The 15,183-nt window shown below is 43.6% G+C and overlaps 2 protein-coding genes across 4 annotated transcripts; one reads left to right on the plus strand and one right to left on the minus strand.

Annotated features, from left to right (window-relative positions):
* Positions 1–47: 47 nt before the first annotated feature.
* tmem243b (transmembrane protein 243, mitochondrial b) lies at positions 48–5,589 on the minus strand. 2 transcript variants are annotated; one of them, XM_028398358.1, is made up of 5 exons: positions 5,461–5,589; positions 2,901–3,162; positions 2,716–2,766; positions 2,494–2,598; positions 48–2,410 (listed from the first exon to the last, which is right to left on the minus strand). In XM_028398358.1, the coding sequence occupies exons 2-5, from the start codon at positions 2,976–2,978 to the stop codon at positions 2,291–2,293; spliced, it is 354 nt and encodes a 117-aa protein (XP_028254159.1). In that variant the 5' UTR covers positions 2,979–3,162; positions 5,461–5,589; the 3' UTR covers positions 48–2,290. The 2 variants fall into 2 exon arrangements, with proteins under 2 accessions (XP_028254159.1, XP_028254166.1); XM_028398365.1 differs by lacking the exon at positions 5,461–5,589 and adding an exon at positions 5,314–5,454.
* A 2,720-nt stretch (positions 5,590–8,309) lies between these two features.
* Positions 8,310–14,809, plus strand: dclre1c (DNA cross-link repair 1C, PSO2 homolog (S. cerevisiae)). Of its 2 annotated transcripts, XM_028396525.1 has the most exons (15): positions 8,310–8,518; positions 8,623–8,674; positions 10,638–10,722; positions 10,795–10,854; positions 10,973–11,028; positions 11,110–11,211; positions 11,285–11,357; positions 11,589–11,729; positions 11,986–12,087; positions 12,755–12,891; positions 12,968–13,022; positions 13,118–13,206; positions 13,339–13,436; positions 13,556–13,642; positions 13,782–14,809. In XM_028396525.1, exons 1-15 carry the CDS (start codon positions 8,410–8,412, stop codon positions 14,444–14,446), a joined length of 1,911 nt encoding a protein of 636 aa, XP_028252326.1. In that variant the 5' UTR covers positions 8,310–8,409; the 3' UTR covers positions 14,447–14,809. The 2 variants fall into 2 exon arrangements, with proteins under 2 accessions (XP_028252326.1, XP_028252327.1); XM_028396526.1 differs by lacking the exon at positions 11,589–11,729.
* The last annotated feature ends 374 nt before the right edge of the window (positions 14,810–15,183 follow it).

Consider the following 15,183-nt stretch of genomic DNA (forward strand, 5'->3'; position numbering starts at 1 on the left):
CATCAGCCTGTTCAGACTGAATTGATTTCATGATGTCGGTCAGACAGTTGGTGGTGATACAGATTTATTTATTCCATAAAATATTAAATAAAAAAGAAACACATGGCTTTGACAATCCTAAAGTCGTGGCGAGGTCGGCTCTTCGCTTTCAGTTGTCAGTTCACCTCAAAGCTTCCTGCAGATCTTCTGTAAACAAAAACTACGGCAGCCAAACAAACTTTAAAGCTACTACATATTTTTTTTGCCAACAAGTTTAGATTTTCAACGAAAATACAGAATTGCATTTTTTTTCCTTTGAAATCAGACTCCATTTTTAGTTTGGACTTAAAGGATGCAGGATTGAATGGCCGCCGATGGATCCGAGATCTAGATCAGCAAGCTAGCATCATCTGTACAATCATGTTGGCATGCTAGCATTAGCATTTAGCACTCTGCATTTTGCTTTATTAATGCATAGTTTGGCTTACATGTTCACTCATAGTTGTGAGGTGCTAAAAATATAGTCACACAAGATAAACAGCATGTTAGCTAGCTGATTTGGTAGCATTCCTGTTTTGTTGTGTTGCACGGTGGAGGAGCTTGTACAGAACAGAGTGGTGGTGTGTTTGTGGTCAGCACCTGGTTGGGTTGTAATTAGGATTTCAACAGTAAAATGCTGCTAAGTGTGGCCCTGCAGCGCTGCTAGCATGTTACAGCGGTGTACTTAGAGTTTCTATTGGCTATTGGTCCATGACAGGAATGTGAATGGAAGATTGAATGAACAAATCTGTTGTATATGTCGTAAACACTCTGAGACCAAATCAGGAGTAACAAACAGGAAGCGGCTGCTGCATAACAAACGCACCTTCACCTCTGCTTTTTCTTCAGGTAGCCTTTGCTAATTCAGCTACGTACGCATCAGTGATTTTCTAACAAAACGTGGTGACGGTCTGAAACAGAGCTACGATAATAATTGATAAATAAATTTTATCATGTATAAAACTAAAGCTGCAGCAGCTCTGACTTTGAAACAGCAGGATTATTAGTGCAAACGGAGATGGCAGACAAGATTCATTCATTTTCATTGGTGCTACAGCTGGCCTGAGAGAGAGAGTGTGTGTGTGCGAGAGAGCGAGTGCATGGCTTAGACAAAAGCGTAATTCAGACACGCTTAGTGGGAGAATTGGCAGTCAGTGTAATTCGGCATTTAAATCTAATTTAAAAAGAAAAATCCTCTTAGCGAGACGAGATTTGGAAATTCATTAAACCAACTGTGACGAAGAAGCAAAAAGGAAAAAAAAAAGACAAACTGTTGCACAAATTGGCCACAGAACGCCAGAGCTGCTGTGTGTCATCGCCGTTTGTGCTCCAGTCTACAGGACTGCAGGCATGAGCAGGGACCATCGGTCTTCTGCTGCATTCACTGTGCTTACATGATTCCAGTTTAAAGAAAAAAAAAGATTCCTGATTCAGCTCCTGAATGCACCATCACTGACACACAGGAAGCAGATATGTGTCATTTCATTGTGCAGCTCAAAGTGTTGCTGCTGTGTCAGTTATGCTCAGACTTCCTGCCCTGAATTTGTTGTTATGTTAGCTGAATTAGCCGTTAGCACCTCCACTATGCAGGGACTCTAAATGCACAGCAGGCCGCCATCTCTGGATTTCTTTGACTCTTAGATTATTCTAAGGCAACTTCTGCACACACTTTCTTCAGTGTTGAATCAGTGAAACGTGTGGAAGACATCTTTATGTTTGAAGTCTGTGAGTCGAGCTGTAACAACTGTTACTCAGACTCTCCTAAAATGTTTGGCTCTTCATTCAGCTCTCTGACACCTCCTGCCTGAACAGAGCATTCAAAGACACTTTATTGGAGCCTCAAAGAGCCAAACTTGAATGAAAAGCTCTCCTTCCTCCAACAGTTATTTAAAGATATAAATATATTTTATCAGCCACAGGAGGGCAAAGGAAGAAGAAACATGTAAAAGTCACTAAATGATGTCGGATTTTGTCCTTAAACTGTTGCATCCTCATGTCCTCTCAGGATGTGAGTGCAGGAATGACGATGTGTTTGCCCTCCAGCAGATTTACACTGCGACGCCTCGTGTCCAGTGTGTTTGCATAATTCAGCACCAACATGTTCAGCCTGGAACCGTTAAGTCTCACTGGTTCTGGTCCCAGAATCTTCTGCAAGTCTGTGTGTGAAATTTGGTTACAGTCTTGGTCCATGCAGTCCTTCCGCCTGCGTGTCTTGTCAGTCAAGGCCATGTCTTCCCTTCTTCCTCCTCCTCTTCCTCGCCACCGGTTCACTTTACCTGACATCCTGGAAGTAGAGGTTGGCACATAGACAAAGCAGCACGATGGATACCAGCATGTAGTAGATCAGGTTCCTGAATTTGGGCTCCAGGTCTCCCTGCCGGTACCAGAATATCTAAGGGAGAGAGGTGTCGGACATTTTGTAAACATCAGTACTCTCTGTGACATTGTGAGTGTGTGTAAGTGTGTGTGTGTTACCAGCACTAAGGTGGATCCACAGGTTAACAGGATGCACACTGCAAAGAAGACGTTCAGCGGCCGAGGAGGCAACGACGGGAAAACAAATGAACAGATCACAGTCACCTGAAAGAGACACATGCAGTCATAGGTATGGATTATAATCAATGAACACGTGTGTATTGCTCTTTAGTACAAATGTGTGAACACCACCGTGTGCCAGAATGTCAACCGTTCACTCACCAGAACGACCACAGACGTAAATCCCCCCACCGCCATGTTGATGATTCGATCCTGTGAGAAAAGAGTCAACAGGATGTCGCATTCAGACCACATGAACACTTTGTTTCTTCCTCACATCCTGCACATATGTAAGTTTTAATATTACTTTCAGAGTCCCACACAGACTCGGTCCAGTCCTCCCTTACCCGAGCCGACGTCTCCCCGAACAGGGGCCTGTTGTCCAGGCCGCTGGTGCCATACGTTCTGCTGGAGAAGTCGTCCATGGCTGCCTCTGCAGATGCGCACCCAGCACAGGCCGATCACCTCTCAGCAGCGCCGCCTTGCGGAAACACGGGACCAATGCCGCATGCTAGCTGACTAGCTGCACAGGAGTCAGGGGTGTGGCCCGTCAGTGTGTGGACATCATGGAGGACGAACTGCAGTGATCAGGTAGGAAGGATGCTTCACCTGTGTGACAACAGAAAGTGTCAAAGACAGCACAAAAAAACAGTTTAAAATTCTGAGAAGCTAAAGATGGTTTTCCCCGTTTCCTTTTTCTCCTTCTTGATGTGTAACTGATGGGAACAGTGTCCAGAGCTTAGCTTAATCTTAGCTGCAGGGATCTACTGATAGTTAACATGAAAAACTGAATGAGTTAAACCTGTTCAAAGGTACACATGAGCACCGGATAGATAGATAGATAGACAAACTTTCTTCTAAAACACAAAGAGTTGACAGATGAACATTTTCTCCATCAGAGGAAGGAGATTTTTTTTTATTTCAGATTTTTATTGTGGTTCCTCTGGCTGCTTTTCCTGTTTTGTCAGCAGTGATAACAAACCACAGCCACTTCCATCTTTTGAGTGAATGCTCATGATCATGATGATGATGACAGACAAAAGAGGAAGCTCAAATCAGACAAAAATAAACTTTTGTCCCAGTGGTTCAAAAGCCCTGCTCAGTAAAAGAAGAAAATGATTTTTAGAAAGATTCATGAGAATCCGTGCGTCTTCACAGGATGAAAAAAAAAGCAGAAATCCTCATGATTCAGACTGTGTGACGCAAGAAGAACTACAGCAGCAACACTTTCTTTCTTTGTAATAAGAGTGCACACTCAGACACGTGTAGTTGTTGAGTTTTTATCTGTTAACGTACAGATTTTTGCATGTTCAGTACTTCCACAGCTCAGAGGAGCCACCTTGGGTTTATTTTAAAAAAATCAAATAAAACCCTAAAATTCCCCTGATGTATGTTCTCACCACAGTCAGACCAGGTGGAGACGTGATCTGTTTATATATAGAAAGGAAAATAAAGGTTTCTCCTCTTTCTGTTTCAGCACCTGCAGGCCTGTTCTCCTTATTTACATATTTCAGAGAACAACTTTTCAGAATAACTCTAACATTGAGAAAATCTTCCTCTCTCTCACAGATGCAGTCCAGCAGAGGCAGCTGTGCTGGTTCCCTCCTTTCTGGGTGAGAAGGCAGCAGGAAGGGAAATAAAACCCTTGCAGAGCTTTCTCAGCAGAAAACACACAAGAGTGGAAAACAAGAGCGTCATTATAAACTAGCATAAACCTGGCCTAAAGCTACATTCCTCTGCAGCCTTGTGATTCAGTAGGCTTCTTAAAGAGAGACCCCACGACTTATCGGAGCGAGCAGGAGAATGTGAGCCAGTGATACCTCTGTTAATCCCACAAAACAGCCAGCAGCAGGCTGGTTTTTAAGAATCAGACAGAAAACAGACGTTTAATAATAAAACTGATGTTTGAGCTGAGGAGTCCTGGCAGGTTTTGTTTGTCTGGCTGATTGATAAATAAAAGAAAAGAAAGAATACTCACATTTTAGTAGCTGAAACAAACAATATTTGATATTTTAATAAGACAAAGGTCAACTCACTCAGCGTCTGATGGTTTCAGTGACTAAAGCCACACATTTGCATATGTTTTATCAATCATTTCAAACCTCCCTTTAAAGGCTTGGGTGTTGCTGTGGCACTCTCACTGAAACCATGTCCGGACCAGCAATTCCTTCTCATTAACCTCCATATCGGATGCTGACTGATCCAAACCAGCTGCACTTCAACACAAGCTCACACATCCAGCCTCCAACAGCATCCAACCACACTCCATCCAAAACTTAAGACTCATTCCTGCTGCAACACGTCTGGCTGATTCTTATTTTTAGATTCATCGATTAGTTAGTGAATTATATTTTTAACAACAGCTGTGATCTCAGTACTAAAAGTAGGCTAATGTGAAAACAGACGAGCAGAGAGTGAATAAACAGAGAACTGAATGTGTGGGCGTCCACCAGCCTCTGCTTATTGATCAGCCATCAGATCATCCGACCGTCCAGCAGCAGACAGACACATTAACAACACACCGTGTCAGACGTTTCACTCCAATCTCACCATTTAGCCTGCAATGCTAGGAGCAGCCAGGGAAACACTTAACTTTGACAGCTTGTTAGCCGTGTGACTTAACTCGCCTCGGGGCAACGTTCATATGTCACCGTTAACTCTAAGAAAACACTGAAAAAAACATCTTTAAACTATGTAACAGCTTTCAAACAGGAGACACGACAGAAAACATTACAGCCACCTTTACTCAAGTTAGCTAACCCGAGCTTGACGAGGCCAACAGTAAAGCAGGCGGTCCGTCTAACGGAGCTAAGCTAACCACCCAGACAGCCGGTCGAGGAGAAGCGACATATTTAGAGAAAAAACCAACGAGCCGCTGAACAGAACCCGCTCCTCCTGCACACTCACCTGCCTCACAGCTCCCGTGATGACTCCGCTGGAAACATAACTTCACAGAAGCGCAGCAATCGGGTCACACTTAAAGGCAATAAGCCCGGTAGCTTCGGTTCAAGCTGTTAAAGGCGAGGTCAATCACTGTTGGGCCGACCGGGCGCATGCGCACGGAGAACTTGATTCAAACGTCAAGAAAAAAAAGGCCATACTGTCCCAACACTGGAAGGAGTTTAAACTGAATCAAAGCTGCAGTTTACACTCGGACACACACAGAAACTCATGACGCTGAAGTTGTTCAATTAATCTCAATTTAGCTGTTCAAGTTAAATTATTAATCCAAACGAGGCGCCGCTGCTCGCCAAACTTCATTTAAAATTCACACGATTTAGCCGAATGACGTTTCAAAGAGCTAAGTTTCTGATATTTTACGCAAAGTTTAAATAAAACACGTTACGATGTACACATCGGCTAAACAAACCGGTTTAATATTTACCTACAGTAATGCATTATTCAGATTGTAAGTCATATGTTTATGTAGGATTGTAAGCATGCAGCAGAGCGCTAGGGGGCGCTAAAGGATCTTCAGCACCCGGGGCAGAGCCAAACCTGCCACAGGTGTTTAATGTTGGGGCAATTACAGCATCCGGAGCAACCAGTGTTCTGACTGCAGGAGGACGGCTGCTGAGGACGGGGTTAGTTTAATGTGTTTGAAACAAAGAGTAATAGAAGTTGATTAAATATCACTTATGGCAAGAGGGAATTTATTCATCCAAATACACGTCAAAGCTGCACTGGACCTCAGCGGCAGCTGCATGAACTGGACCCACACAGAGCTCAGAGCTTCTGGGCTGCAAGCTGCGCGCCGCGTGTATGAACCGGGCTGGGTCGATGGATTCGCCGCTGCTTCGCTAGTCATCACGCTTTGCTGGAGCTACACCGGAGCTACTGGGGTGCTACCGGTGATCAGCAGCAGCTGATCGCCTGTGCCCGACAACATTTCAGGGGTAGGTGTTATGTTGAAGCAAAGAAAAGAAGACTTAGCCACTTTTACTGGATGATAAGTTGGCATACAACAGTAACCTTAATAACGTGCATCAGTAGCAGCAACTGTGTAATCTTCTGTTTTTTAAAACTCCTTTTTATCACGGTTGTAATAACAAGACACACCAGTAGGCTACACAACAACCTACATGTCCATTCATAATTTGTGTGCAGACATTAGCTTAGATCCAGTGCATCGGTTGCAGCCGCCTTAAAGTAACAGAGAGTGTTTACTATTTTAATATAATATAATTTTTAATATAATATGGATGACAGGACGCCACTCCATCATTATCATAGCTGTGTACATTGCACCGCGGGCTAACGCTAAGCTAGCGCTAGAGGAGCTCTACTGTCTGATCAGCCAACCCAGAGGCAGCTGTGATCGTGGCTGGAGACTTCAATCATGTGGAACTCAAAGCAGTGCTTCCAAAATTCCACAAGTTCATACACTTCCCCACCAGAGACAGCAACATACTGGATCAAGTTTACTGCAACATTCCAGCAGCATACAAGGCTGCAGCAGCGCCTCACCTGTTGAAGAAGGCTCAACATAGGCTCGTCTTCCTCAGAAAGCTCAAGAGGACTGGACTCTCCCCTCAGCTTCTGACAAAATTCTACAGAGCCACAATAGTGTGGTACAGTGTGGTACGGGAGCTGCACTGCACAGGACAGGAAGGACTTGACCCGGGTGCTGAAGACAACACAGGGAATTATATACGACAGCTGGATTCAAAGGAGGGCTGCGTATAGCTGCAGACCCCACCTACCCAGGACACGAACTGTTTGTACCTCTTCCCTCTGGACAGAGCATCAGAACTCACACCAACAAACTGAGACACAGCTTCTTCCCCAGAGCTATGAAATCCATCACCCCACTTTCCCATACCCCCCCCCCCCCCCCCCCCAATAGACTGAGCAATAAGTCTGTACACAGACAGACTGTACTTTTGAACATTTATATGCTGCAATATATTCATACTGGTCACTTAAAAAAAAGTTAATTTGCACTGTTAGATTTTACTGCTTTTATTCTTTATTCTATTTTATATTTATTTAGATATATTTAGCCTTTTTTTCATTCCATGTGTCTACCTGTGTGCCTTAAGCCAAGAGCTGCTAAACAACATTTCATTGTGCCTTGCATAATGACTATAAAGATTCTTGATTCTTGAAAAAAAAGACACGTAATAAACCACAACTCCACTGAACCTTCAAAGTGATGAAATTCCTCTTCAATCCACACATAGCAGGGGCATTTGAGTGACTAGCCTGGGGGCTGAATGTTAGGCAGTGTTGGTGGAGGGGATGACGGGGGTGGGTGACTGCCATCATCTGCACCCCCTAGAAAAGAGTTAAATAATTAACTTTATAAAGATGAGTTTTAACAGTAAAGATTGTGTTAGGTTGTTTTGATGTAGCTATTTAGTTGCTCACTAATGTTTTTTAATAGTTTTGTGTGAGCCTTTAATTTAATTTAATATATTACATTTACATTCGGAGGAAGTTGAAGTATTTTTCTTTGGTTGCCTGGTTACGTGACGTGACGCTTCCAGCAGATGGCGCCAAAGGATGAACCATAACAAACAAAAAGAGGACAACATTAAAAAGACAGCCGATGAGGTTGTGTCGTTACGATCATATTTGAAGATAAAACACATATTTTATTATTATTATTTATACTAAATATAAAATACAGCACATTAATGCGGTTAGAAAGCGCTAAAACAGCGGAGTTCATGTTGACAGTAGGTGTCGCTGTTACCCGCTGAACACCGCTGCAGTGCAATAAAGTGAAACGAAGAAGAACGTTTCAAGTCGGTGGGCGGGACAAGACTGACGACACTATCTGAATATGCGATGTTTCTTAAAAACAACGTATGATTAAATTTAGGCGCTTTAAGCCAACGGTTCGGCTTAAAGATGAGTTCATTTGCGGGTCGAATGAAGGAATATCCCACCGTGTCTCTGGACCGGTTTGACAGGGAGAACCTACATGCCCGGGCATATTTCCTCTCGCACTGCCACAAAGGTGAACTGGATGCTAGCTAGCATCATCTCAGTTCGTTTAAATGGGTGGTATTCAGCATTTATTAGCTTTTAACGGCCGCTTCAATCCTTCCTTGTGTCTCGTAGATCACATGAAAGGACTGAAAGGACCTCTGCTGAGGAGGAAACTGCAGTTCAGGTAAAAACTGTTCGGGTGCATTTTTTGTAACGTACCTTACAGGACCTGTCGTTTACCTGATACTGTGGAAGGTCATATCTGTCAGTAAAAATAATATTAGCCAAGATACAAAGTGTTTAAAATTCGTCTTAATAAGTAAAACATTCGGTAGGTATGGGGTTTAAAGGTAAATGACTCATTTTAAAGATACGATAGAAATATAAATAAAATTAGAAAACACTAATTGAAGTTAAAACGGTCAATATTTAAAAATTTTTAAAAATGTGTTAATAAATAAGTCTCCACATTTACCTAAAGACACTGCTCTTTTGAAAACAGACCTGTCGGTGCAGAGAAGGATTACAGTGAGGTCAATAAGTATTTGATCACCCTGTGATTTTGCAAGTTCTCCTACTTAGAAATCATGTAGTGGTGGAGAATTTTCAGCATAGGTGCATGTCCACTGTAAGAGACAGAATCTAAAAATAAAAATCCGGAAATCACATTGTATGGTTTTTTTAACAATTTATTTGTAAATTACTGTGTCAAATAAGTATTTGATCACTTGCTGATCAGCCAGATTTCTGACCCTCAAAGACCTGTTACTTTGCTTTTAAATAGTCCAGCTACACTCTGCTCATGATTCTAATTTAGTAGCACCTGTTTGAGGTCATTAGCTCTTATAAATACACCTGTGCACCCCACAATCAGCCAAAGTCTAAGTAAAGAGCTGTCAAAAGACACAAGAGGCAAAATTGTAGACCTTCACAAAGCTGGAAAGGGCTACAGGGCAATTGCCAAGCAGCTCGGTGAAAAAAGAACAGCTGCTGGGCAATTGTCGGAAAATGGAAGAAGCTAAACATGACTGTCACTGGCCCTCGGACTGGGGCCCCATGGAAGATCTCTCCTCGTGGGGTAGCAACGATGCTAAGGATGGTGAAGAATCAGCCAAGAACTACACGGGAGGAGCTGGTCAGTGCTGTGAAGAGAGCTGGGACCAACCCTAAGACGTCATGGTTTGAAATCATGCATGGCACGGAAGGTTCCCCTGCTTAAGTCAGCCCATGTCCAGGCCCATCTGAAGTTTGCCAGGGACCATCTGGATGATCCAGAGGAGTCATGGGAGAAATTCCTGTGGTCAGATGAGACCAAAGTAGAACTTTTTGGAAGAAGAATGATGAGTATCATCCCAATAATACCATACCTACAGTAAAGAATGGGGGTGGTAGCATCATGCTCTGGGGGTGTGGGACAGGGCGACTGCACTGTATTAAGGAGAGGATGACCGGGGCCATGTATTGTGAGATATTGAGCAAAAACCTCCTTCCCTCAGTCAGAGCATTAAAGATGGGACGAGGCTGGGTCTTCCAACATGACAATGACCCGAAGCACACGGCCAGGATAACCAAGGAGTGGCTCTGTAAGAAGCATATCAAGGTTCTGGAGTGGCCTAGCTAGTCTCCAGACCTAAATCCAATAGAAAATCTTCAGAGGGAGTTTAAACTCTGTGTTGCTCAGCGACAGCCCAGAAACCTGACTGATCTAGAGCAGATCTGTGTGGAGGAGTGGGCCAAAATCCCTCCTGCAGTGTATGAAAACCTGGTAAAGAACTACAGGAGTTACAGTTTGATCTCTGTGTTAACAAAGGCTTCTGTACCAAATATTAAAATGTTTTGACTCAAGTGATCAAATACCTATTTGACACAGTAATTCACAAATAAATTGTTAAAAAAATCATACAAAGTGATTTCCGGATTTTTATTTTTAGATTCTCTCTCACAGTGCACCTATGCTGAAAATACTAGACTCCTCCATGATTTCTAAGTAGGAGAACTTGCAAAATCACAGGGTGATCAAATACTTATTGACCTCACTGTATTTGAGTTCTTATTATGCAGATCCAGAGCACAAACACAGTTGTGATTAAAACACTTGTGAACAAACAGAGGACACATGTCATGAAAATGTCTTCTTGTGTTTACAGCCGCACAGTCAGGCTGTACTGCTCCTTCGTGACCAAAGAGCTGCTGCTGAACAACCCGAAGTATTCTTTCTGGGAGGAGTACATAGTGAGTCCACCTTCTGCTTTCTACATTGTTCTATGGCTGTAACCAGGACTCAGTCTTTATTCATGTGCTCAGGTTCCTTTGGAGCTGGAGAGTCCGACTCAGATTTCTCTGGTGGATGAAGCAACAGGAGAGGTGCGTGATTTTCTTCTTTGTTTTTTTTTAAACCAGTTGGAATGAATGGACCTGGCCTCTTGTCAGACGGGTACACGTAGATTCATCCTTTGATTGTTTTTTGGCGTTTGTGTTGCAGAAAGAAGAGGTTGTTGTGACGCTGCTCCCGGCAGGTCACTGTCCCGGCTCGGTCATGTGAGTGAGACCTCGTTGTACCACCAATGAAAACAGACATGTGCCTCCTGGATGCTGATGATGTGTGTGTTTATTGTGTAGGTTCCTGTTTGAGGGTTGCCATGGAAACGTGTTGTATACAGGCGACTTCAGGCTGGCTGTTGGAGATGCTGCCAGGATAGAACATCTGCACTCTGGCAGCAGGTCAGTGATAAAGATCTTCTCTGTTTTCTGTCTTCTTTTCTCTCACAGCTCTTCACAGTGTTTTGTTTTGCAGAGTCAAAGATATTCAGAGTGTTTATCTAGACTCCACATTCTATGACCCACGCTTCTATCAGATACCCACAAGGGTAAGTGATTTTATCACTTTATCCAAAAAGTACACTGTGAGCGGTAACCAGTATATAATTATATATACACACACACTATAAATCCAACCAGTATAACTGTACACAATGTGTTGTGTGTTGTAATATAAGGTACAGCTGAAGTGCAGAGTAGAATGAAAACTGTAGAGGCAGTAAAAAAATAGTTATGCAAATACTTAAATATCTGTCATCTGTGTGCGTGCATGTGTGTAGGAGGTCTGTTTGAACGGTATCTCAGAGCTAGTTGGGAACTGGATCAGCCAAAGTTCTTATCACGTTGTGTGGCTCAACTGTAAAGCTGCATATGGATACGAATACCTGTTTACTAACATGGGAGAAGAGTTTAACACACAGGTGAGAGAGAGACAGACACACACACACTGATTGGCTCCTACCAGCCTGTATGTTAGTCCTTCTACATTTTCACACCAAAGTTTAAAATGAAACAAAAAAAGTTGTTTACAGAAACCCAGCATGTAGCTGTGACTCTAATTATGAGGTGACAAATACCCATGTGCTTCAGCTGTGGATCAGAATTTGAACACACACCTTTTTATATACAGATTGTTGCTCTATGAAAGCACTGTTTTAAGTCAGTTCTTTTCTGAAGATTCATGTCAACCATCTGGACATGTTCAAGAAGATGCCAGAAATCCTGAGCTATGTGACGACTGACCGCCGCTCACAGATTCATGCCTGTCGACACCCAAAGGTAATGACTGCAACATGCTAAGGGTCGATGTAATACTCAGATCACATCTGTGTTAGCGCTGGTTAGCCTGCTATAAAGATAAAACATTAGCTTGCACTAAATCGGTCAACAGTACCTATAGTCTGATTCAAAGCAAGCTACACCTGCTGCAGGAGTATTCATTGTTATAGGTGTTGGTAGGTAAATGTTTTTACTATTAGCAACTGCCAGGCTAGCTGTCTACTGTCTTTATGATAAGCTAACTGACTTTACTGTACAGGCACAAAGTAGACTCCTCTAAAGGTAGTGAATAACAGGCAAAAAATACTGAGCTATCCCTGTGTGTGTGTGTGTGTGTGTGTGTGTGTGTGTGTGTGTGTGTGTGGTGTGTGTGTGTGTGTGTGTGTGTTGTGTGTGTGTGTGTGTGTGTGTGTGTGTGTGTGTGTGTGTGTGTGTGTGTGTGTGTGTGTGTGTGTGTGTGTGTGTGTGTGTGTGTGTGTGTGTGTGTGTGTGTGTGTGTGTGTGTGTGTGTGTGTGTGTGTGTGTGTGTGTGTGTGTGTGTGTGTGTGTGTGTGTGTGTGTGTGTGTGTGTGTGTGTGTGTGTGTGTGTGTGTGTGTGTGTGTGTGTGTGTGTGTGTGTGTGTGTGTGTGTGTGTGTGTGTGTGTGTGTGTGTGTGTGTGTGTGTAGGATGATGAGTTTTTCCAGGGCAACCGGCTGCCCTGTGGCTGTACGGCTGCTGACGGGACTCCTCTGCACATCATCAGCATCAAACCATCCACCATGTGGTTTGGAGAAAGAACCAAGAAAACAAACGTCATAATAAAGTGAGAGCAGCTTTTATAATCTTAGATTACAGCTGTGTTCTCTCATAAATCAAAGGTGTGTGTGTGTGTGTCCCAGAACAGGGTCCAGTTCCTACAGAGCCTGCTTCAGTTTCCACTCCTCGTACTCTGAGGTAAAGACACTTTTCAGCTCAGCTTTTAGTCAGTAAAACTGATAATCAGAGTAACAGAATACGTGTGTGGACTAATGTTGCTCTTCTTCTATCAGATCAGAGACTTTTTGTCTTATCTTAAACCTGTCAACATCTACCCCAATGTCATCCCACTCGGTCGCACTCTGGCCGAAGTTACACGGATGTGAGTTCACTTTAAGTTTTGATGGTTAAATATTAATAAAAGAACTTTTTTAAATGTTAACATCTAAATTTTACTAAGTACAGAAAAAGTGATTAAAAGTGACAAGATTGGACTGTTGAACATGTCTGTCAGGTTGAAGCTGATGTGCAGAAACCAGTCTGATCAGGCAGCATTCATTTACAAACCTCTGGGAGTCCTCAAACGCAGCAGGGTGGAGCCGCCTACATATGGTAACACACACACACACACACACACACACACACACACACACACACACACACACACACACGAACAACAGGTGCTCTCCATCCTGCATGTGCTCTGATGACGGTTGTATGTCTGTGTTGAGGCTCGGAGAGTGATGAAGATCTTTTTGACGGGATGGATCTGGCACCAGTGAGGAAGAAGATGGGGCTGAACCAGGAAATCAAAAACTGTCAGTACAATTTTGTGATGGTGTATCGATTAATCCGTAGAACCTAATCTGATGGTATTTAAATGTTTTAGCCTAGGTTGTGTTTACAGTGCAGTATTGGCACGTTGATACAGTTTGGTTTCCTTTTTCTTGATTTTAGATGAACCTCCGGGCTGCAGAGCGCCCCCTGTGTCTGTGGAGGAGTCGTTACCTCTGCCTGTCGCCGACTCTTCGTCTCTTGGACAAAACTACTTTGACTGCACAGAGTCCAACGGTGAAGACGAAGATGGGGAGGAGGAAGATGAGAAGGGAAAAGGCGACACAAAACAGACCACTGAGGAAGACGGCAAAGAGAACCCTTCTCCTCAGGCACCGAAATGGGAGGACTTCTTCACCACGGAGATGCTGCCTGACAGCCAGAACAGCCACTCACATTCCTGCTGCTCTGTCACATCCGCCTCCAGGACTAGCTCGCAGACACCCGAACTTTTTGGCGAGGAAGATGACGTCAATGACACCTTCAGCCTGACTCTGTCCGCCTCTCTGTCCAATCACTCATCTCAGAACATGGACTCATGTTTACCTGACACTGTAATCCTCCAACCAGAGCAGAGCCACCCTCAGAGGAAGGAAGGTGGCAGCGGCACGCCCCAGCCAGGGGTGGAGGAGATGCCAGAGTCTCAGGTGTCGTCAGACTTCGATATTCCCTGCACGCCGGAGTCAAAGGCGCCGCAGTCTGACGAGCTGACACAGCTGTACAGGAAGTTAGCTTCAGGAGAGGAAGTCATAGCTTGGCATGAGCACGACAGCTCCGTCCTCAGGTGATCACGCACAAGGAACACAAACCAGTCCACAGGTCCGGTGACCATAGTGGATCATTTCCTGGTCCTGTTTTTAAATTCAATCTGTGAGATGATACAGAAACATTCTACAAAGTTACATAAAGCTGACTGGGCCACATCTTATAACACTGGTTCAGTTGCTTTCAGTCAGCTCATGAGCTTCTGCTGCAGATTCTTCAGTCTGACCTCAAACCACACACACATTCCAGTGCACTTTACTCCTGCTCTACATGCATGAATGCACCTGCGTGCCTCACAGCTGATGTTTGTTTGTGGTTCTGTTGTTCCTCACTAAGTGGTGAACATTTGTACAAATAAAGGTTCAATTAAATATCTATTTTCAACATGTTTTCATAAAGTACTGTTTCATTTGCACCGAAACTGTGATCTGATGCCTCCACCAGAGGGTGCCAGAGGGTTAGGGTTAGAAAAATGGAGCAGAGGTGCTCCGTTTCAGCTCACCAAGACCTTTCTTTCGACGTTTCGACTGCAGAGTTAGGGTCCTGCAGGTATACTGATGTCCACTCAAAACAAAACACCCATCAGCCTGCATGGATGCTGAACACAGGGAAGAGACAGCATCAAAACTGACTCAGGATTTGTCACATTTTAATTTGAATGTCAACAATTTGTACAAAACAGAAAACACACCTGTAGCTGTAACAAAGGATGTAAATAACACCAAAGCCATGATGTCATTCAAACTAATTTTCCAATATA

Source organism: Parambassis ranga, chromosome 2, assembly GCF_900634625.1.
Source record: "Parambassis ranga chromosome 2, fParRan2.1, whole genome shotgun sequence".
Lineage (NCBI taxonomy): Eukaryota > Metazoa > Chordata > Actinopteri > Ambassidae > Parambassis > Parambassis ranga.